Below are 24,904 nucleotides of genomic sequence, written 5' to 3'. Positions count from 1 at the left end.
TATCAATTTTCAAATATTGCACCTGTCAATACAGAACGTCTATTTTGCTGTCAATACTGCTGACAGTGTCTTTATAGGCTTTATATTTATGCTTAACACGAAGTCTTCCACAACTCTCTCCCATATGTCGAACAAGGGTGATCCGTGTCAGTAGCGCCGCGTCACACACGTTTCTGGTGTGCAAAGACACAGAAAACGCGACGCAGCCGCCACGCAGCTGACACGCAACAGAAACGTCACGCTCACGCCACGCAGCCAGTGTGTCATGGGCCTCGATGCAATTCCTTCACGTCATTCCAAGCCAGTCAAGTTTGGGGGTGCTTGCCGAAAGCGAGAGCTGGCTGAGCTGGCTACGGTAAGTCTCAACAATTTTACTATGTAGATAACGTTAGTGGCTAGCAACGTTAGCTCAGTCAGTGAACATTTCTAAAACTAAGGCTAAAACTAATTATTATTATAATTTTTTTTTCTGTCTACATGAGGCTCTTTTAGTGACCACTGTGTTAGACAATTATTAATGTGCTACATGTTTTCTTAGTTTCTTAACTGTTACTCACTATGCTTGTGATTCTGCCCTGTTTTCACTGGTTTTCATACAAGATTTTAAGACAGAAATGTGTAAATATATACATAGTGAGCCCTTAATTTACACATTAATTGATTGTGGTGGTTAACCTGCAATTTATACTTTAAGATATGGATTTTCTTACAGGTGATTTTCATTTCGTGAAATCTGTAAATGGATAAATAAATCTGTTCCTGACCAGAACTAGAAAGCTTACCTTCTTTCATCAGGTTGAGCTTGAGAAACTCCAAATCCAATTTTGCCTTTTCTAATTCTATTTTACCTTGTTCAGAACGCAGTTATAACCTCTCATGGTCCATCTTTAAAAGTAGCAGAGCTTTGCTGCTCAAAAGACAAATTACTTTTTTTAATTCAGATGCAACTTTTACACATTCCTCCATCTCTGTGTCTAAGAAACCCTTTTCAGTCAACTAAATTTTCAAAGCTACTTTAACATTTTCTTTGAGCCTTTTATCTTTAATCACAATTTCATAACGTTCAGCAATACTTAATAATTGCTTCATAATCATCTTTAGAAATGTCTTTATTAAGATTAAGTAGTACAAAAGAGATGGTATTCACATAACGACAATCAAATCTCTTCAAAATATCGGAACTTTACAACTAAAAAACAACTTTATTGTTCTTAAGTGGTGCAAATTTTTCACCTGGAAGGCAAATGGGTCTTAAATTATCTATCAGCATAGAGTCACAAACAGAAGAGACATTCTCTCTGGGGACATCATATGAAATCAACAGTCTGTTACATGACATTAACATTAACATAAGACTATGTGTTTAATCACTCATCTGAGATCTTTTTTTTTAAACTCAACAATCCATGAAGCTCCTGCTACAGACATAGGAGACATTAGAGGCATCAAATCAAACTCTCACCTTCTTAATTTTTTGCTAACAATGTTGCGTGAGATGAGTTCTTTCATGATCTCGTTGGTTCCTCCATAGATGGGTTGAACTCTGGAGTCCGCAAAAGCCCTGAAAGAGAGAACATGAGACAGTCATTAAAACTTTTGTGCTGCCTTTTATGTATGGGTCAAGAGACAAAGTCTGGCTGGGTGAATCTCAAGAATTTCCAGGTCATATTTCACCTCAAGAACAAAGGAAAAAATAAATACATTATTTTAATTGAAGCTTATTTTTAAGACCATTAAGATATTTCACATTGTGACATTTTCATGGCAAGCACACCTCAAACTTTCATGATTATAATTGGGGAATTCTCATTACCGTAATTCATCAAGACATTTTTTAATTTTGCAATTATTAATAATGATTCTCATGTATGGTGAATACAGGTTGATTTGGACACTTTTTCCAAGTCATCTCAATAGCAAAAAGTGTCCCAATATAACCCTGAATACACATGTATTACAATAAAAGGCTAATACAATGCTTTCTAAAATGTAAATTAACATAAGGAATACTGCAAATTTCTACAAATACAAATTAAATGATACATTTACTCTTACATTAAACTAACATACTGTAACAAAAATAAGAAAATGTGCCTAATTGTCAAAAACTCTTAATGATCCAATGAAATAGTTTTTTTTAATTTCATCTTAGGGAGAGATAATAAGATAGATAATGATATTTAAATATCTAAAAACTATTTATATTAAATATTCAAAACTGAGCCTTTTTTAAACACTAGCAGTAGGTTTTTAATATATATGAATATCCCGGGAGGTTCTGAAAGAGGCATTTCACAGGCTATTTAAAGTGTTTTCACAATGCATAAAATAATTTTTGTATTAAAGGTGCAATGTGTAATAATTTTGAGGATCTATTAACAGAAATGCAATATGACATCCATAACTATGTTTTCAGTGGTGTATAAAGAACTTACTTAATAAACCGTAATGTTTTTATTACCTTAGAATGAGACATTTATATCTACATAACCGCGGGCACCCCCTTCTATGAAGGTCGACATATTGTGACGTCATGTTTCTAACGTAGCCGACAGCGAACAAACAGCGCTACAGAGCGCGTTTCGTCACTACCTTGAAAGAGAAGCAGCAGAAAGCTAGAAGCTAGCCATAAACACCGTGAGTGACTTTTCCCTTGTCAGTGGTGTAAAATATGTAGTTGGATTGTTTCATGTAACTTAGTTCTTCTCCCTCTCTGTGTTATGGCTTTGCTATGTGGGGATAAATGTGCTGGTTACGTTCGTGAGACAGCTGATTAGTACTCTTGTCATTGACCGTAAAACAGTAACGTTACAGGAATCACCAACCCATCGATCGCGGTCGACAAGTCGATCTTGGAAGCATTTTAAGTCGATCGCGAAGAGTTTTCAAAATCAGAGAAAAAAAGCCTATTGTGTGTAGTAAATGGTGACTAGGGGATGCGGAGGCACGCACGCTCTTACAATCATGCCATTTTTGCCGCGCGCACCTTTGGGCTCATGCGGACACGTCGAGTTTAAACAAGGCTTTACGCTTTAACTAGCTCAGCCACAGTAACAGCTCATATTTAGCCAACTAAACTTTTACTACCATGTTAGAAAAAATATATAGTTGCATAGTTTCATGTGGTTTGGACCAGGGGCTGCCAAGGGCGTGGTGAGCTCGCACCAAGGGCGTGACAGAGTGATGTCAGAGAGTATTCTACGTCAGAGAGTACCCCTACTGCAGGAGCTTTCCGTTTAACCTGAAGAGGGCAGCACTCAGACGTGTTTACACCATATATTTGAAAATTAAAACACTTTATTCCCAAATGTCAAAAAATGTACTCGAATCAATGAACAGCATTTATGAAGCTCCATTCTTACAGATAGGCTTATTAACTAATAAAAGTTGTTTTAGTGTTTAGTTACCCTTTAAAGAGTGTGAGATGGTGTGACAGAGCAGAGCTGAGAGAAACACGCCCTCTGCTGGACATTAGAAAAACAACTGAACATGCTATTTCAAGCTGTCAGAGAATTGTCTCAGCCCACTTCAGAGTGTGACGTCAGAAGCCACGCCCGTATCCAAATAAGTCACCTTCTCATTAGCGTGATTTCTCCCCCTCCTAAAATCACATTACTGATTGCCTTCACCAAACACTGATCCCTAAACCTACCCGTCACTGTAACCTTAAACACTGAAATCAGCAGCAGGGCAGGATTTATGATTTGGGGGAGAAAAAAAATGTACTCATTAACTTTGAAACAGGAAGAATCATCGAGAAGACGTAACCCTCCCACCTAGTTCATTTTCATTTACTTCTTATATTCATCTTTTTTATGACAAACCACAGACCTACCCGTACACCTAAAAACCCTTTCAATCAGAAACCTGATTGACGTGCTCGCACGCACACCGCGGTCAAAGTTCAAAATAGTTCAACTTTTGCCGCTCCGCTCTGTTACGATTACCAGCGCAGCCAATAGAAAAGGGAACATCCAAACAAACACGGAAATCAAAATGGATGAACGGCTAGTACTGTGTGTGTCGGAATTTCCTGAGCTGTACGTTACAAGTTTGAGGTCGTATAGGGACATCGTCAGAAAAGCTGTGTCGACATAGAGACATATCTCCATTCAAGTTGGCATGTCAGGTGTTTTTTAATATATATATATAATTTGTTCCTTTGTGTCAGCTTTAATGTTATAATAAATGTTTTATTCTAAAAAAGAACTGAGCTCATTTCGTGATTCGTGTGTTGATTTCGATGTTATATATATATATATATATATATATATATATATATATATATATATAAAATGAATATATCATATGGCATAGCACAGCCCAAATCACGTTGTATTTGAAGGGCAACGCTGCGGCCAGCGCAGTGCATTCTGCGTCCTGTGTGAAAGCCCCTTAAAGCTACGGAGCCCCTGAAAAGACATGGTGATGGGACACATATAGGATGGGAGGAAAAATAAGAAGTCAATGCTTTTGTGTTCTCTCGCACAACGTTCCCCAAGAAACTTTGCGTTCATTCACACAATGTTTGTGTTCCCCCCAGAAACTCGGTGGCAGGGGCGTCACTAGGATTTTCATTTTAGGGGGGCTAACCCCCCAATGAGGGTATGTTTTTTTTATTATTATTATAAAGAAAGGTAACACTTTAGTTTAGGATCTAATGCTTTAGGTAGGGTTTTATAATCACTGTGGTCCCAAATGTGAGGTAGGGCAGATAAGGGGGTTCTGTGTTTCCCCGAGAAAATTTTGATTACTCTGATCTACATATTTTAAGATGTTTTGAAGACCAAAAAAATTGGATAACAGACAGCTGATTATTTTTATTTATCGTTGCATTATTATTACGTTAGTTACCGTTATATTAACGTTATCTTACTAGCTATTTATAACTTATAGAAAGAGTGCAACGTTATAAAGTTGTATGTATTGCAAAATACATAATGATTTGAGGACCAAGTTTGTAGTCAAAGTATGGGCAGGCCATAGTCAATGTAAACCATATTGTTGATGTTTCGTCCCTATTAGTGAATGTGCCATAACTGTTTATAATCCGCCGTCATCGGTGGCCCTGCTTACTAGCCTGCGCGTTCACGGCAGGCTCCGCTGTGGGGAAGGAGCTGTGAAGGGAGGGCTGTAGCGCAGCAGAGAGCAAGGGGGTGGGACATGTAATTTGTGCTTGTTCAAATTGTCAGGCTAAGTCAACGTTTTCTCAAAACTCCCTACTGCAGCTTTAAAACCTGTTATTTGGTCAACTATGTTGACTTACCATATGAAATACTGATTATACTATATTTTACAAGACAATAATTATGTATTGTTTTAGAGGTACTGATTTAACCTTAATATTTTTACAGTAAAGTTATAGTAACAACACCTACTTATTTTAATAATAGAATTTAAGATAAAACATTAAAGAAAATTAAATTTATATGGGAGAAAGTGTTGATGAAAACAATAAAGAAAATGACTCACCTAGACATAATCACGGCAAAAGCCTGTTTACTCTGCAAATAAACATTTTTAGTCGTAGGAGAAAAACTCCTTAGTGTCTTAATTGCAAACATGCTGAAGTGGATGTGATCGACTCAAACACTGCAGCTAAATGTTTGACAGGTCGATTACTGTCTGTGAACTTTACTCTAGTTACTGAAAAACACTTCTTCTTATTTTTTCCCTTTTTGGCAGATTACTATTTTTGTATTATACAGCCACCAATTGTAAAGGAGTGTGTAATAACATAAACTTCTAGAGTCTAGGCTTGAATTAGTTTATTTAAAAAAAAATTATGATAATAATTATATATGTATGTATATATATATATATATATATATATATATATATATATATATATATATATATATATATATATTGTAGCAACTGAGACCAATCAGACACAATTATTTGTTATGGTTAACAGATAATCTTTAAAACTCACTCTGGGCCCTGTGGCCCCATCCCCCTAGTGGGTGCAAGAGGGGCCTTTGGGTTACCATGGATACGATCAGATAAGTTGCTTTTATTGCTGTCAAAGAATGTGGCCACATGCGCAAGAGAGAGACAATGGGAAGACAGAAACAATCTTTAATACAGACTTTGCTGCATTAATCATAGACTTACTGATCTATAAATGAACATGCATACCAGCAACTGTGTGAATGATTCACTGTCTTATGTACTATTCTGTATATACTATGGTGTGTATTTTATTATACAACCAACCAACGGTCAATGTAACCTCACCTGTATCATGTCTCCTACCTAATTAATCTTCATTTAATGACTCACACTTTGATGTACATCACCGTCTCTTAGAATACAGTGTGGATTTGTCATATCTATCTGAGCATTAATGAACAGAAAAAGGGTAAGGCAGAGGTCAGAGGTAGATGGCATGTAAGTGTACATATAGAAATAAATACTTCATTTTAATATATCACACGAAAATAGATTTAATTAGTTATCTCTAATTAGTTTTCTTGCTCCATGCTGAGGCCTAGGTGAAGGCTGCTGCTGAGGCTTAGCAGGAGCGGAGGATGCTGCAGGAGGTCGGCCTCGGTGTCGAGCGGACGGAGGGCCCACATACCCCTTAGCCGCTCCGCCATCGATGGTGGAGCCACTAGGACGGCATCTGGCCCTATATGGTGCCGTCCACGTCCTAGTGAGCTCCTCAGGCACTTCCGGAAAGAATGGTACCGGGTAGGCGTGGTGAGAACCAGCACGTCCCGCCCCGAGAAACCAACCGTCCAACCGTCCAATCGGGACGTGGTGGAGGGTTCCACGCAAGCCCGACCTTCTCGGCCATTCTTAATCGGATTCGTGCAATGTACAACTCCCCGAAGGGGATAACGCAGCCGAATCCTCGTCTCAAGAGCATGAGGCTCCCAATGCTGCAAACGACATCAGGTAGTCAGGAGGCGCTCCAAAAGACACGACTGGTCGTCCATGTAAAGGACCAGCAAGCTCTTTTGGAGGCTCCCTCGGCAGCAGTGTTAGTGAGGCGTGAGGGGCACACGGAGACTGCCTCTGCAGGGAAGCCCTCACGGTAACCCTCAGATCACCCTGGCTAAGCACCAAAGTAGGCCTGAGGTCCAGAATAAGCACTAGATCAGGGCATAGGCGAGGGGACTGCACCTCCCTTGAGGTAAGTGAGTCTCGATCTCAACGCTGCCATAGTCATATTCCCACAATGGGAACATGAGCAGGCTTGGGAGGGTTACTTTAAAAATGTATTCTGTTACAGTTACAAATTAATTCTTGTGTTACGTAGCAAGTTTAAGCTTTAGCAAGAACCAATGAGGTTCATTCTCATGTTAGGCAGCATTTTTGAGCTTCCGCAAGAACCAATGAGGTTACATTGAACACTTAAAAAGAGTTCCAAATAGTAGGTTAGATTATATTACAATTTTTATTTAATTTACATGTTTAATTTAACTAGTGATATTTGACTAAATTGGCCCCTAACAGAAAGGCTTGTAATAGCAGTCAATAGGTGTAACCGGTTACACCATTTGACATTTCAGTTTAAAATCAAATTTGACAGGCATTGTCATGGACACCCATGTAATCATGTAGCCTTGGTGGTAATATTTAAAATGTAATTTTTAAAGTTAATAATCATTTTTATAATAATGATCAATTATCAATGTATTCCTGGGGTCATACCATTTGACATATACTTAAGAATACCTGACCATACCCTAAAATTGTCAAATTATCTCACATTTTGAAGAAAGTATAATAACATTTGAATGCAGCAGTTAGTTTCTACGGGGGTCCGTCCCTGTGATATAAATTCATGTCACATGGTCTTCTTACATAATATTTACAAAATTACTCCTTGAATGGTGGTTACACCACCTTGACACTTTAGGAATTTGACTTGACTCACATGATTCCCCGAATTAATTATAATATTCAGAACAATGGTGTTCCATTTACTTTTATTTACTGTTAAATAGATCTAATGTAAGATTATGCCAAACTAGCTGATATGGTGTTTTATTGAGAATTTCACCTTTTTTAAACAAGATCAATTGTTTGGTACAAAGTTTTGATGGTTAAACCACATAGGCATTTTTGCAATCACCCCCCAAAATATTCTCTCAAAATTATTTAAAACCAGAAATTTTAGACTTGGTACTCAAAAAAGAGAATTTTGCAAGTAATTTGCCATTTTATTTTGAAAATTTAACCCTATTAAATTTAATTAAACCATATGGGCACAAAAAAATTAGTGTCACGTCATTGACCCACAAATCACAGCTCTCAATGGTTTAACCTCTTCAATCCACCTAAGAGCTGTTATTATCCCAGTCATCTCAATAGAGTATATAGATAGAACATTATTTAACCTATAGCCATCTCTTTTATTAAATTCTGGGATATATATCCCAAGCCCGCAATGCCCATTTTGTGGATCTTTTGCTCCATCTGTATATATTTTAACATATCCATAGAATGATGTTTTAATATATCCCTGGCAATACGCTGCAAAACTTTGTTCATTGGGATGCTCTTTCTTTACTTCCAATAATTCACTGTTAACCTCTGGTGATGGAAAATCCCATGGGGGAATAACACTTAAAGCGGCACTATGCAGGATTTCTGTTTTTGTTGCGTTAAATCTTACCCAGATACAATAGTGCTATTTTCTGATTGGCTATTGTGTAGCTCGACGGACAACACCAGAGTAGATGCGCTTAAATCCTGCCGGTTCCACAGTGAGAGCGGCGCAACCAGAGTTTTGGCATATTAAATATATTACAAATAGTTTTTCAGCGTGAGAAATACAATGTGTGGCGGGAGAGCGTGACAAAAGACCGAAATGAGTGACTTTCACATTCAATGCGTGACACTTGAGAGCCCTGATTTCGTAACATTTCCGTTATGATGTTGTTAGACATGATTATTGCAATTTATCATAATAGTTTGCAAATTGCGCTCATTTACACTATTTACAACATGTAGGCTTATTTATGTCCTGATAATTATGTGAGATATTGACAACTGTTCTGCTTTCTTAGTTTTTTTTTCGCCATTCTGAAAACGCAGGTCCGATGTTTACTCGTGTCTGACTCCTCGCTCGGTCAGTCTGCCATTTCCTCTTTCTCTGTTCCTCCGATAATGCTTTTCTAGCTTTCTGCTTCTTATATGCCAGCTTTGCCATGGGACGATTGTTGTTCTTATAGCTAGCCGTATCCTGGACGAGGCTATCAGTCATCATTAAGCGATGTGACATCGACCTATCCGCTGCCAGTAATGTTTCCGCTGGCATATAAAACGATGCTGGAAAAGAGTGAATGTAGTTGCTTTTGTTTTCCGGTTTTGCGATCATTGTTACTTGTTCCTTTAAGTTTTTTTTTTGACTCGCTTGATTTGTTATTTGCTAGTGATGGCGAGATGAAGCTTCATAAAGCATTGAAGCGTTCAATCCAATTGATTTACTCATGTGCCGAAGCTTCATGGTGTTTCATTTGCTCTATTGTGCCATCAAGTGGACAATAAATGTAAAACGTGCAGTGTGATTATAATGACATCGCATGGTTTCATCGTAAAAAAAAAGAAGCTTGAATAGATCGCTAACAAACTCGCAAAGTCCCAAGTCCACAAAATGTGAGTGGGAATCCATTGCTTTTTGCTGGCCCTTATATTTCAAATAGACCTCCAAACCGCGAACCACTTCCTGAAGCAGTCACGTGGTACAGGCGACTCGCGAGGCTTCAAACGTCACCACATACGTCACCGATACAAGCCTCGATACTCGCTTCACAGAAATCATCCCGGATTACTCGACACACGCTTCGAAGCCTCGATACGGGAGGACACATCACTATTATTTCCTTATGCCAGCCTCTGGTGTTTTATTATAACTTTTGATTTACTAGTTTGTTTGACTATCTTCTTTTACTTGGATGGCGTTGTCCTTTGGTCTTTGCTGAGCTGACGCTCTCTGATGTTTACTCTTTACTAACAGGAAGGGGGATAGGGAAGATGTCGTGCGACTTCCATTGTGCAACATTTAGGTAACTCTGTGTATAGAAACCCCAGGTAAGAGGTGAACGCCACCCATTGTATGTTTTGTTTCTGTTAGTTGAGAGTAGGGAAGAGTAGCCTATGCCGTTCGGCGCTGAAGATTTAATTATTTCTTATCCCTTACGCGATACCTGATGCGTAGTAGATACTTCCAGCCTGACATTTGACAAGCAGATTTTCTCTCACTTTTCTCTGTTTCACTTTATACATAACCAACTTTGTTTATGTAAACCTTGTTTGTATTTGACAGTATTAGCGCAATAAGACTAGAGAGATAACTTGGTTCAGTAACCAGGCGCATGTTGTTAGACAGGCTTAGTGCATGTGAGCTTCGGGTGTATGCGCTCAGAAAAGCACACGTTAGAGCCGGGCATCAACACGTGAATGACTTGTTTAACTGGCAAGGCTGTAGAGCACATGCAAATAATGAACTTTTGTGAACTGCAGTGTCCCTTCCTCTGCGTTAACATTTGATGTGAATATACGTCACGTTGTTGCCTATGCTGAGACGGAGGCACCAGAAATGCAACTGATATAATGCACGATACTAACGTTACAACATTTCTTCAAAAGCAGATGGTGGAGATATTTTAATCATCCACGATCATAAATCGTGATATCGCACACTCCCAAGCTAGCGTTAGCTCATTAACAACAATATATTTACATCCACTCACCACAGACAAAATGAACACTGCACAGAGAGTTTGCACACACAAACCACTGTTATAACATAAAAGCAAGCAGGCTACTGCGTGCATGGTCTGGCATGCTATGACTGAATGCGCGCAAAGTGCGCTCCCTTAATTCCTAAAAAGCTGACATCAGTTCATTGCGATCTCACACATCTCTGTTATTATCAATGAAGCTGACTCCACAATAAATCTTTCATAATACACTTGTTTGTTATAATTAGAGGATTTGCCAGCATACAGAATTCAGCTCTGAACAAAAAGTCCGTTTTGAGCGATGAGTGGAGTCTATCTTAAATGCTTGTGATTGGCCTTTGCGTTCAAGAAATCAACACACGTCTGTGATTGGCTAAATCGCTCAACGCTGCAAACATGTTATAAAAAGAAACTCTGGCCTGTAAATCGTTTCTATTTTGTAAATCGTTTCTATTTTGTATTTTGTTATTCATAGATAACGTTATTTCTAGTTTGCGGGAGTCCCGCGAATCGTTTTATTCTCCCGGAACCCGCACACACAGAGTGAGTGCAATACCGCCTGCGCCCGCGCTCGCACTCGGCTATCAAATCTAGTCCCGCGCCGCACTCTTTTGCGTTGGGAGTGCACCTCTCTAGATCAAGGAACCGGCCCGAGGATAGTGACGGGAAATATCGGGTCGGGCCGGGTCAAGTTCGGGCTCGGGCAGATAATGTAAGCTCTAGTTCCTTTGCGACTGACCTATCGATCTTGCCGAATCAGGTACTCAAAATGGCGGAAGACAAGTTTTAGAAGTGAGTGATGTCAGTGAGGAGACGTTGGTGACATCATCTGATATTCATGTATAGACCGCTTTTCAGTTGGTAAACATGGTGACGTTTTTTGTGGGCGGAGCTTAGGTGGAGGCAGAACGATCCCTCTGGCCGCTTCACTAACTTTAGTTTGAAAGTTTTGTTAGCTCGTTTTTTAACAATCACTGGAGAAAGTCCGATTTTATCTTAATGTGCAAGGTCACTCACTGTCCAGGGCCGCGATTGTTATTTGCAAAAGTTAATTTTAACGGACGGAACCAGATTGGCTGACCCATAGACGCTCAGTCAATGGATGGACGATCTGACAGGATTAACGTTAAAGGGTTAGTTCACCCAAAAATGAAAATTATGTCATTAATGACTCACCCTCATTTCGTTCCAAGCCCGTAAGACCTCCGTTCATCTTCGGAACACAGTTTAAGATATTTTAGATTCAGTCCGAGAGCTTTTTGTCCCTCCATGGAAAATCTATGTACTGTATACTGTCCTTGTCCAGAAAGGCAATAAAGACATCATCAAAGTAGTCCATGTAACCTCAGTGGGTTAGTTAGAATTTTTTGAAGCATCGAAAATACATTTTGTTCCAAAATTAACAAAAACGATGACTTTATTCAGCATTGTGTTCTCTTCCGGTTCTGTTGTCAATCCGCGTTCATGAGTCCGCTGACGTAAGACGAGGTGACGTGTGTCTGGTGCGCCTGAGCTTCGTTTACAGTCTGAGGAAGATGGACGCTGTAAACAAAACAATCTTTGCAAACATGTCTAAGGATTTGGACACAGGGGAAGACTTGCATTTTTTTTTAACCAGACATATTTATTTGAATCCGAATACACGGACGCACCAGATAACACGTCAGCAGCATCACTGGCCTCGTGAACGCGGATTGACAACAGAACCGGAAGAGAATACAATGCTGAATAAAGTCATCGTTTTGTTATTTTTGGAACAAAATGTATTTTCGATGCTTCAAAAAATTCTAACTAACCCCCTGAGGTCACGTGGACTTCTTTGATGATGTGTTTAATGCCTTTCTGGACAAGGACAGTATACCGTACATAGATTTTCAACAGAAAACTCTCGGACTAAATCTAAAATATCTTAAACTGTGTTTCGAAGATGAACGGAGGTCTTACGGGCTTGGAACGACATGAGGGTGAGTCATTAATGACATAATTTTCATTTTTGGGTGAACTAACACTTTAACGCTAGGCTACCTCTGGTTGAGTGGCCTTACTACACCGATCCGATAGAGAAAAGAGAGTAAAGAGAAACTGAGGGCATATAAATCTTTAGATGCCTATAACTATGTGCTGAATGGTCATGTACGACTAGTGTGGTACGATCCGCAGTTCTGCCAGCGCCAAGAAGACAACAATGTAAAGAGTGACATCATGGTGCAATTAAAATTGAAATGTACAGTTCTAAGATAAAAAAAAATGCAATTAGCTTACTTCATGTAGAAACAATGATCTCATTAAGGCAGTTATTACAAGTTGTGTGGTATAAGTGCAGTATTTTTACAGATGTATTTTGAATGTTTTGGCATTGGAATAACTGACACCAAGATATTTGATACAAATACACCATTTGACGTAAATTTCCCCCTTTTTCCATCAACTTGAAGCTTGCTCACTAACACTTGCAGGTTTGATAGTTTTAAAAATGACTTGTAAATGAAAGCATTTCTTTTTAATTCAGTATGATGTGTTTTGTAGAAAGAACATCCATTTTTCTCAAATCTCTGTCCACCCTTCTAGAGAAAAGACATCAGTGACCTCTACAGGACACTAAAAATAAACACAACCAAAAATATTTATTTAAACACAGCCAAAATTCTCTTTATAGTTCTTTCATTTGAATTGTTTATTTCTAATATATAATATAATATAATATAAATATATATATATATATATATATATATATATATATATATATATATATATATATTTATTTATATAGTGTGTGTGTGTGCAATCTTACAATTATTTATTTAATATATTTATCTCTAAAAATAATTGTGTACACAGTCCACTTTGTGCATCTTTGTGTCATCTTTTATCCTAAAATACTGAATGAAGAAAGAAAATACTTTGTTTTGTTTTATCAACGCTGCATCATTGAGCTCTCAGCTTGAATGTAATGATAATGATTATAACCTGCATTACTTCAACAAGAAAAGCCTTATCTTCCTAATGAAGCTGAAGCATGAGTGTCACAGGCTGAGAGACTGATGCAGTGCAGAACATGTGGAGCAGCGCTAATGAAGAATCAGAACAAAGAGCCTGTTGTTTTCCGACTCTCAGAGAAGAGTCGACTGAACTCTGTCCCACTTTCACAAATAGGCACAGTGCCATATCAAGACATACAAAGTGAAATCAACCTGAGCTCATGCCTTGATCAGTAAATAAATGTGCCAATGACAACTGAAAGCATCTCTAAAGACACATAAACACAGCATTACTCCTCTGAGAACTGTGAAAATCTGCTTTACTGTGTGAAAATAAGATATTGACATGATTATGGTGGGTGAAAACAGAACCACACTTGTGAATTAGACACAGTACCCACAAAGGTGGTGTAATACACACACTGTTTCACAGAGGTGAAATAAAAAAATATCCTATATGTTAGAAAGAAATTAAGAATACACTGACAAACATGAAACAACTGTACCATTAATTTAAAGTGCATTTTTATATTGATCTAATAAAAAAGCATGTTTTTTTTAAACTGTTCAACTGGCATATTTGTAATGTTAAGGTCCATATGATAAAGATGAAGTTTCAGAAGTTACAAAACAAAGCTATTTAAAGAGATAGTTTACCCAAAAATAAAAATTCTGTCATCATTTACTCAAAAATAAAAATTCTGTCATCATTTACTCACCATCAAGTTGTTCCAAACCTGTATGAATTTCTTTCTTTTGCTGAACACAAAAAAAAAATATTTTGAAAAATAGGGGTAACCAAACAGTTGATGGGCCCCATTGACTTCCATAGAAGGAATAATGAGGTAATGAGGCAGAGTGTAAGACACAACAATTCCGGACACTGAAGTGAGCACAACAAGGAACTTGAATACATGATGAGACAATGACAAACAGCTGTGATGAGTAAATGAGAGTTCATGGAAACATTGAGTTATGCATATAACTATTGTCCCCAGAAGGAGGGAAACAAGGTACAACACATGACTATGGGATATTGTGCTCTTGCGCCATCAGCTGAAGGCACCTTTTTTCACGTCTGAAAGGCCATTGACGCCAGTGATGTGTCGTTCAGGAACGATCCGTTCATTGCGTGTGTTACATGACAAATGAACCAAAGACTCGGAAGGTAAATTAAATATTTATGTTCCCTGTAAATTATCTTTGGCTGCATAATAATGATTTCTTAATTCAAAATAGGATCGAGATTGCGTAGGTGGATATTTTTGGGGAGTTTGGCTGTTAAAAGTATAACATTTAAAGCCACTTAAATTAACAAAATGACTCGAATAACGATTTGTTTATTTTGATGAACGAGATCGAACGAGAGAGTCAGTAAAATGATCCGAACTTCCCAACACTAATTGACGCATGACGACATGGGCGGGGTCACCTGCCCACAGCATATAGCTGCAGTCGTATGCTTCATTCCCTTTGTTCAGTACAGGTCTTCACCGAGCCTCCGACTGCATGGGGCCCAGATGTGTTGTACCATGTTTCCCTCCTTCTGGGCGCAGTAGTTATATGCATAACACAACTTTCCCATTCAGTCGGTCAACTCGGTACAGCACGTGACTATGGGACATATATTCACAGCCTGGAAGTCGCTTAACTAGACGTAAGGGACCAGCAACACCACATAACCCTTTTTTCTTTTCAAGGGAGCAACGGCCCCTGGCTTAAAGCCCCTGCAGTAAGCACAGACAGAGCCACTGTCAAAACAGTGACATCTAGTCTGTAAAACCGAACGAATGTCCTCCACAGACACCCCGTTGCCATGCCTCTTGTGGAATGCGCCCCTACCCCTGCCGGCAGAGCTAACCCTTTATTTTTGTATGCAATTGAAATCGCCTCCACAATCCAATGCGAAAGACGCTGTTTAGACAGCGGTTTCCCACGAACCGGGTTAGGGTAACCACACAAAAAGTTGCCTGCATCTGCTCAATGTATCTGCGTAAAATTCCCACAGGGCACAGTGCATGGAGTCTCCTGTCTTCCTCTGAGTCAATCGTGAGGTTTGACAGAGCAGGCAGTTTGAACGAGAGAGAACTTTATGCCCCTGACATGATTTTTGTTATACACACCACGTTCAGACGCAACAGCACTCTTGACCCATCCAGCGCAAACTGGATGCATGATGGATGCATTGACAGCACATGGAGATAACCAACGCGCTACAGGGCTGTTTTGTTAGGGCTCACCGACTTTAGATCCAAGGATTCCAAGGGCCCAAATGGAGGGTCCCATGATGCACCATCAATTTTGTAATATGTCGCGCCCCTTTAAGGAACCGAATGGTCAGCGGGTCCGGGCTTGGCGCAGCATCATTAATGGCCTTTTTTAACTTTTAGTGTGGAATAGGAGCAAACTGCAAAAAATCTGAAAAATCTGTATTCCAGCAGTTGGGCATTGATATGGCGACAGTGATCTTCGCCCGCACCACTGTTCAAATATGCGCCACTTCATAAACCCCCTTCGTCGACAGCGCCCTAGTGCTCTGTATTGTGGCCATGACATTGATTTGGAGTCCTGCAGCCCTTAGATTCTCCCCCTCAGCAGGTAGGCCAAAAGAGACCATAGGTCCGGACAAGGGTGTAGAATCTGTTCTCCTGCCTGGGACAGCAGGTCGCTGCATTGGGGAAAACACCACGGTACCCTGACAGCAACGGCATGATACTTGTGTACTATGTTTTTGCTGGCCAGCGAGGGGCCACTAAAATCAGAAACAGACCCTCCTGACGCACTCTGTCTAGAGTGGGCTGTATCAGTTTTACCGTGTGCAATAGAGTTTTGGGCCAGACAGTGCATCCACCCCAAGCAGAGCGCTGCTGTCTGTTATCGAAAAAAACAGTGGGCAGTGCAGCAGATAGATCTACCTTGGCCCTGCCGAACCGGTCCCAGATCTGTGACACTATTCTCGGGTGCAAGCGTCACTCCCTGGCCTGTCGTCCTCCTCTGGACAGCAGGTCTGCTCCGCCATTCAAGCGGCCCAGGAAATGCACCGCCCTGAGCTACGCTAAATGTTCGCTGGCCCATATCAGGAGCGTCTGTATCTGTTGCAGCAGCGGAAGAGAGCGGGTACCCCCTTGTCTGTTTATGTACAACATTACTGTTGTGTTGTCCGTTCTTATATGATGCTCTTTCAGTGCTGGCCACCATTGACTCCTTACAGAGCTCCCCTGGAACAGAGTCTCTGTAGTGACACATCTGTCGTCACCACTATACATGACGTAACTCTGCTCAGGGGAATTCCCTCTGTCAACAGACCCGAGATCCCCAGGGAACCAGAGCTTGAACACACACTGGCATTATCATCACTTGTCTGTATAAATGCCGTGTGGCATTCAGACCAGTGCTCAGCGCCCATCTCTGGAATGCACGCATAAAGAGGAGACCCAGCCGAAAGACTGCTATTATTGAGGCCATAAACTCCAGCAGTCTCAACACTATACGAAAACACACTCGCCTTCCCAGCCAATAAAGACTCAGGCAGCTGCGAAAATTCTCAGCACTTTGAAGTGAGAGCATAGCTGTGTTCTGTACCCAATCTATCTCTAAACCATGGAGTACTTTTTGAGATTTATTAAAAATACCAGAGCTCGTAGATCAGAGATAAGTGCTTGTGTTTGCAACTGTTTGTTCCCTGCTATCTGCGGCCAGGAGTAGATCGTCCAAATAGGCGAATACTCTCATGCCTTGATGATGCTGTGGAGTCAGTGCCCCCTCTGCACACTTCATGAATATGCGCAACGCTAGGCACAGTCCGAACGGCAGGACTTAAAAATTCGTATGCAGTCTCCTCGAAATAAAGCCTTTGACTTTTTCTGTGATCCAGGTGAATTGTGACATGAAAGTGCGCATTGGTCGAATCTACCGATGTGTACCATTCCCGGGGATGCTGTAAAGCCCTTCCTCCATTTTCCCTTGTGGAACCACCTGCCCCTTTGCTGAGAAGAAAATGAATTTCAGGTAATCGAATTTAACGGAGGCGAAATGAACTATAGCCGATAGCAGCAATGAATTGTGCGAAGAACCCACAGTGTTGGTATGCATGCGCTCCACCGCTCGAGGCTGACAGTGAGGATTCCCGGCATCACCGAAGAAAGCGGCTGCATCTGGACAGATGTTCCTCCCTAGTCTGCAAGCTAGGAATTTGACCGCCCCTTCTTTCATGTGGAGAAAATTTTTCCCTTTGCCGGGGGCGGGCCCATCTTTCCCGACCCTGCCTACTGAATAGGCTGTGTGTGCGCTCGCCCAGCCTCCCAAGCGCTGGGTTTTGGCGCTGTTGCTGCAGCCAGCTTTTAGCTGGTGGCGGTCAAGAAGACAACCTAAACCCTGGTTGTGCAGCCGACTGTGCTGGACTGCAAAATCTTCTACGCATTGAAACCCTCAAAAATTCGGGGAGATCGGTGCGGCGAGGATCGCCTTCAACCATAGAGTCAACCATAGATGGCTCTGAGCCAATACTGCACTGGCCATAGCATGACCTAAAGATACCAGCGCACAACGTGTTGCACACATTATGTAGTCAGCCATAGATCGTACTTCCCCATGAGCTCGTCACACGATCTTTCCCCTGACACGGCCTCGCTCAGCTTGCCCAAACAAATGGCCTGATAAGTTTGCAGCCAGGACATATTGCTCAAAGCTCTAGCTGTGCAGGCCAAATAGAGGAGAGAAATAGAACCCGCCGAGGCACAAGCTTTTCTGAATCGGGGAAGCGCAGGCCACTCCTCCGACAGCTTTGCTGCCACTCTTCGATATAGCTCAATGAAGGGATCCTCCATCATCTCGCTTCCACCCGTCGCCTCGGAGGGTGAGGGGGAAGCCGTGATGTGCTCCGCCTGAAAATTGTCATCGGAGAATTCCTCGCCCTCCTCTAGCGAGTCTTTCTCCCAACACTCAAAATCCTGATTCACCCACAACCTCCTCAGCTTCCATACGATTGCCCATAATCCCTAGAGCTAGAGCTGCATCTGGAACAGCACCCGAAGACAGAAGCGTACCGTGGGAAACACCTCTGCATGGGCCCCATGCAGTCGGAGGCTCAGTAAAGAGTTGGACTGAACAAAGGGAATGACGCATACGAATGCAGCTATATGCTGTGGGCAGGTGACCCCTCCCTCGTCATTATGCGCCATTGGCATTTCAGGCCTGAATAAAGGTGTCTTCAGTTGATGGCGCAATAGCAGGATATCCCATAGTCATGTGTTGTACCGAGTTGACCGACTGAATGAGAACTGATGACTGGCGGGAAACAGGAAACTAACTATAACAAAGTAAAAGTCCAGGAGAGTAGGCTAAAACTAAACGCATAGTTTGTCGAAAATACTACTAAAAAGCGATGAAATAAACATATATTTAAATGTATGTTCAAGGATGTTTTACATAATTTGGGAACAATAATGAATCTCACATTAATCTGACAAAATGACAATGATTTATTAATTATAGGATGTTCATTGCTCTCAGCATGACACTTAAAGGGTTAAGTGTGCATTTGATGAAGCTGTTTGAGGTCATATGTCACCTGACAGTCTGTGTTGACACATGCAGCTCACACATGTGTCCTGCAGAGGGAATCATGAGCTATTTAACACACTCCTGCTGCCTCAAGCATCTCACAACCTCTCAAATCTACAGCAACTGATGTCAAATAATAACACTTTATGTAACAAAGATTATCATATAGAATGCTTAACAGAGCATTATGTTTGATATATGATTATATAGACCCAATGTTTGTAAGCATAAGTATCATCTGTTTAATAAAATACATATTAGTTGAAATGAAATGGAAAATTAAATTACTTGTTTAATCTTTTTTCTTTGCATTATTTTAATCCTACAACAATATCATTGTAATGGAAATTGTCACAACGTCTATATTTCAATAAGGTTTTCAATCAAAGATCTAATCAAACAAATGTTTGATTTGTTTAGCATTGGTATAATGTTTAACATCTTAATTTAGAATAATTTAAGTGAATTATGTCCTTTAAACTAAAATCTCTAAACTCCCATTTTTATAATACCGTAGCTTATGGGTGAACAACTGGGGAACAACACTGTTCATCCAACTCCCATTTATATAATAACGTAGCTTAAGGGTGAACAACTGAGTTTAATGACCTGTGTTCTCAGGACAAGGTTGCTTTTTCCTCCATAAATGTGAGGTTAGGGGATACTGTCACGTTTTTTGTTTTTTGTTTTTTATCAAATACTATAATGTATTTAAATACTGTTATGTTATCAAATAAAAAAAATCATTACAAATTCTTTCTAAAACTCCAAACTTATTAAATTTATTAAGTTTAATATTTTTGTACACTATATTTCATGAATGATTTTGTGTTTCTTAATTGTTTAATGTTTGCTGAAAAGCCAAACATAGGCTATTTTTAGCCGGTTCCCATGGTGACATCTTAGAACATTTGGCATTTAGTGTCATGAAAGGTCAGTGTGTGCAATGAAATGTATCTTTTTTTTCAGAACTGTAACTCTAAAGCTTGTATCTATACAGAAATCAACTTTCAAAATATACGAGATATTCAGTGAAGTAGATCAAAGTGAACATCCATTTACTGTAAAACACATACAATAACACTTAATCCCTAAATTTACTCTCCTAATGCAGTCCCTTGCAAAGCATGCTGGGAACTACAGATCCACTGCCCAGGACTGGTTTTACCAAAAGCACCAGGAGCTTAGTTGTTTAGAGAGACCATTGGTGGTAAAGGCTCTACAAACGTCAACTTAGCTCTCAATGATTTTGGGAAACGCAGCCCTGGGAAGTGGATCTGTAGTTCCCAGCATGCTTTTCAAGGGTAAATGCAAGTAAATTTAGCGAAAGATGTTGGTAGTTTATGTTAATGTTTATTGTTAAGTTATGTTGGACATACAGAGGAGTTTCTGGATTCTGGATTGTGCTGAAGAGTAGAGCTTGTGCTCAGGCTGCTGGTACTCCATGTTCAATGCTCAGTACTGACACCTGTCTTAACTTAATGGTTCATTATATACATTGTGCATAATGGGGAACAACACTGTTCATCCAACTCCCATTTTTATAATACTGTAGCTTATGGGTGAACAACTGAGTTTAATGATCTGTGTTCTCAGGACAAGCTTGCTTTTTCCTCCATAAATGTGAAGTTAGGGGATACTGTCACGTTTTTGGTTTTTTATCAAATACTATAATGTATTTAAATACTGTTATTTTATCAAATAAAAAAAATCATTACAAATTCTTTCTAAAACTCCAAACTTATTAAATTTATTAAGTTTAATATTTTTGTACACTATATTTCATGAATGATTTTGTGTTTCTTAATTGTTTAATGTTTGCTGAAAAGCCAAACATAGGCTATTTTTAGCCGGTTCCCATGGTGACATCTTAGAACATTTGGCATTTAGTGTCATGAAAGGTCAGTGTGTGCAATCAAGTGTATCTTTTTTTTCAGAACTGTAACTCTAAAGCTTGTATCTATACAGAAATCAACTTTCAAAATATACGAGATATTCCGTGAAGTAGATCAAAGTGAACATCCATTTACTGTAAAACACATAAAATAACACTTAATCCCTAAATTTACTCTCCTAATGCAGTCCCTTGCAAAGCATGCTGGGAACTACAGATCCACTGCCCAGGACTGGTTTTACCAAAAGCACCAGGAGCTTAGTTGTTTAGAGAGACCATTGGCGGCAAAGGCTCTACAAACGTCAACTTAGCTCTCAATGATTTTGGGAAACGCAGCCCTGGGCCGTGGATCTGTAGTTCCCAGCATGCTTTTCAAGGGTAAATGCAAGTAAATTTAGCGAAATATGTTGGTAGTTTATGTTAATGTTTATTGTTAAGTTATGTTGGACATACAGAGGAGTTTCTGTTTTTTAATTTTGTGGTTACCATTGTGCTGAAGCCCCCCAAGTCCTATTCGTCCGCCTCACCGTGGCGGGGGGGTGAAACAGGTGTCTGTCGCCGATGTACAGCGGGAAGCAATTCCTGGTAGGTTTAACCATGCTGAGAAGATGACAGACACCTGGCTAAGGACGAGGGCACAGACCTAGTGGCCTTGCAAGCCGAGGTCTGGACCTAACTGCAACGACAACGACAAACAAGGGCCTCAGTACCCTGCACGCCCCTGCGCCCGCTCTACGGCGGCAGAACGATCCGGCCAGGGACGAGAGGCTGCTAAGAATCATCTTGGAGCGCTAGGGAAGAGACGCGCCCTGTCGGCGGTGTTGGCTTCATTGTATCCAAACGATGGTCACCAATGATTGACCTGGTCGACGTGACCAACCCCCGAGTCGGCGTACTCACCCTGCGCCTACACAACAAAGCCACCATCCGGATCGTGCAGATATATGCACCAACAGCAGCAGCTGCGGCCGAGCAAGATGACAATGTGCTTGAGCAGTTCTACGAGGCCGTCGAGGCAGCCACTACCCCCCGTGCCACCTACCTTGTCCTGATGGGCGACTTCAACGCCAAGGTGGGCAAGGGGTTGGATGGCGAGCGCTTTGTCGGCCCGTTCGGCAGCGGCAACAGGAACGGACCAGGTGAGCGATTGGTTACAATGGCCGAGACCAACCGGCTGTTTATTGGCAACAGTCTGTTCAAGAAACGCCCCGGCCGCCGATGGACATGGATGTCCCCCAATGGAGAGACAACCAACGAGATCGACTACGTCCTTTGCAGCCACCGCCGCATCCTGCAGGACGTCACTGTCATCGGCAGCAAGTTCTTTGACACGGGCAGCGACCATCGGCCGGTAAGGGCCAAGCTGGTCATCGATGGCAGGATCGAAAAGCGTGCACTGGCAGCTAGCAACCGGGCAAAGCAACCAGTCACCACTGACCTGGCCGCCTTCTACACTCTGATCGACCACACCAACTGGACACAGCTTGAAACCGACATCGACCAGGACTACGACCACTTTATTGGCCTGCTCAAGTCAAGCCGCGTTGCAGCTGCAGTGCCGACCAACAGCCGGGCCAGCCGAATTTCGGACGCCAGCAAGGCCCTGATGCAGAGGCGGAGGCAGATACGCGCTGACGGACCCACACATGTCGAGTACGGCCTGCTGTGCAAGCAGATCCGGCAGCAGCTCAAGACCGACCTCGATCAATACAGACAGAGGCACCTGCTGGCGACAGCCGAGGACCGCAAGAGCCTGAAAAAGTGCAGGCGAGCGATCCAACAGTAGCGTGGCCAAATACCAGCACTGAAGACGGCAGACGGGCGGACGACCAGGACTCGGTCCGGCATTGAGGCCGAGTGCAGGCGTTTCTATAGTGATCTATTCGCCAGCAAGGTGCCCGTCCCCCCACCTAACCTTCAGCTCGACCAGCTGCCGCCCATCCTACCAATGCTGGTAAGCGAGGTCCGACATGCAGTCGAGCAGGCACAGGCAGACCGGGCGCCTGTCTTGGACGGCATGGAGATCGATCTGCTCAAAGCAGGCGGCCACTCCCTTTGGACGGCCATGGCGACCCGATTCAGCCGCTACATGGCACAATGTCAAATCCCCAAACAGTGGAAGACGGCCAAGACGGTACTGCTGTTCAAGAAGGGTGAGCGTGAGCCAAGGGCGTAGGTTTGGTTTTGAGATTGGTGGGGACATTCCCAGAAGCTGGGGAATCAGGAAATTAATAGGATAATATTAAGGTGTTTAGTCTATATTGACCTTAACAATACGTTAATGAATTCTGTAATGTTAGGACAAATATTAAAGACAAGAAGGGAGTTTAACAGAGACTGAACTTTCCTCCGTTCATAGTGCAGTGCAATAGTGCAATGCGGTCTTGTTCCTTGCTTTTTGAAGAAGCCAAACATGTCTGCATCTGTCATTAAAGGGATAGTTAAGGGGAATAGTTCACCCACATGAAAATTCGGTCTCTCCCACAAGTTGTTTTAAACCCTTATAAATGTCCTTCTTCTACTGAACAATAAGGAAGATATTTTGAAGAATGTTGGTAACTAGACAGTTGATGGACCCCATTGACAACCATAGTAAGAAAAAAAAATACTATGGAAGTCAATGGGGTTCATGAACTGTCTAGTTACCAACATTGTTCAAAATAATTTATTTTGTGGTCAGCAGAAGAAAGAAACTGGTCTGAAACAACTTAATGATGACAGAATTTTCACTTTTTAAGGAAACTATCCCGTTAACAGAAACTAACTTTTAGCATATTTGTTTTCACATCCTTACTGTCCAGTTTGTCCTGTTGGACATAACACACAACAACTTGTACCATTGTTCTGAACCATGTTTTCAGTCTTCTAAGAGCAATGAAACTTATTTCAGCCTCAGCTGAGACTGGGATGACAAGGGTTTCAACTTGATCAAACAGACTTCTCATTTCAACAGACCAAACAATTTTGTGTTTTTATGTTTAATGTGGACTTTCCATAGTCGTAATGATTTGTACTGTACATAGTGTATTCTATCCCCCTACACTAACCCTAGCACAGATAACTTTCTGCATTTTCAACAAAAAAAAAACTTAGTATGATTTATAAGCTGTTTTCAAAAAAAAAAAAAAAATCCCCACAAGGATTTCGGAAATTGCCATCTTTGTGTGGACATTATGTCTTTGTCCCTACAAAAATGGCAATATACGAAAATCCTGTCCTTCTGGGTATTTTCTTTCTTTTCTTCCTTTTTTGGAAAACTGATCATTATTTTGATATTTAAGTGATGTTTACTCCGTGATGTTTTCAGTGCTCTTTGCGCGCGCGCGCGCACACAAACACACACACGCGCACACACACACTAACACTAACGACATGTTTGCCACTTATCCTGCGATTGTCACACATTATATTGTAAAAACGGAGCTGTCCCCGAATCATTTGACGCGATTTGCCCCGTATGTTTGTGCACAGAACTGTAGATTACTCCCTAGTTTACCGGATCGAGGAGGTTTCCTTCGAGGTGCATTGCCGCTTCGCACAATCAAATGTAGCTACAGCCTCTCACAAGTTAGAAAGAAAACACAAAGCCAATCAGTTTAGCGATGTGTGTTCAGGAGGCGGGATTCAGATCTATTAACCGTTTGTGTTCCAGGATTTGCTCATTTTTCTCAGAACGCTCTTATAAGAGATTTTTATCTAAATTAGATGTTTCCTGGTTAAATAAAATAAGAACTACGCAAAACACACTGGCAACAGTGGTTATATATAAA

General features: G+C 41.0%; 2 protein-coding genes across 3 annotated transcripts in view; one reads left to right on the top strand and one right to left on the bottom strand.

The window, feature by feature from the left end:
* Positions 1 to 5,630, bottom strand: part of acadl (acyl-CoA dehydrogenase long chain) — a 58,043-nt gene extending 52,413 nt beyond the window's left edge. The window contains exon 1 of the mRNA XM_077248232.1: positions 5,473 to 5,630. Coding sequence (XP_077104347.1) covers positions 5,473 to 5,564 — 92 coding nt within the window. The 5' untranslated portion in view covers positions 5,565 to 5,630. The remainder of the gene's footprint in view (positions 1 to 5,472) is intronic.
* Positions 230 to 24,904, top strand: part of scg3 (secretogranin III) — a 50,351-nt gene continuing 25,676 nt past the window's right edge. The window contains exon 1 of one of the 2 annotated variants that reach the window (XM_077248228.1): positions 230 to 355. The gene's annotated coding sequence lies outside the window, so the exon portion shown is untranslated. The remainder of the gene's footprint in view (positions 356 to 24,904) is intronic. The other variant, XM_077248229.1, reaches the window with a different exon arrangement.

The sequence above is a fragment of the Siphateles boraxobius genome, unplaced genomic scaffold, assembly GCF_051911475.1.
Source record: "Siphateles boraxobius isolate OS27281-9 unplaced genomic scaffold, OSU_SipBor_1 30, whole genome shotgun sequence".
NCBI lineage: Eukaryota > Metazoa > Chordata > Actinopteri > Cypriniformes > Leuciscidae > Siphateles > Siphateles boraxobius.
This window is presented reverse-complemented; position numbering and strand designations above follow the sequence as displayed.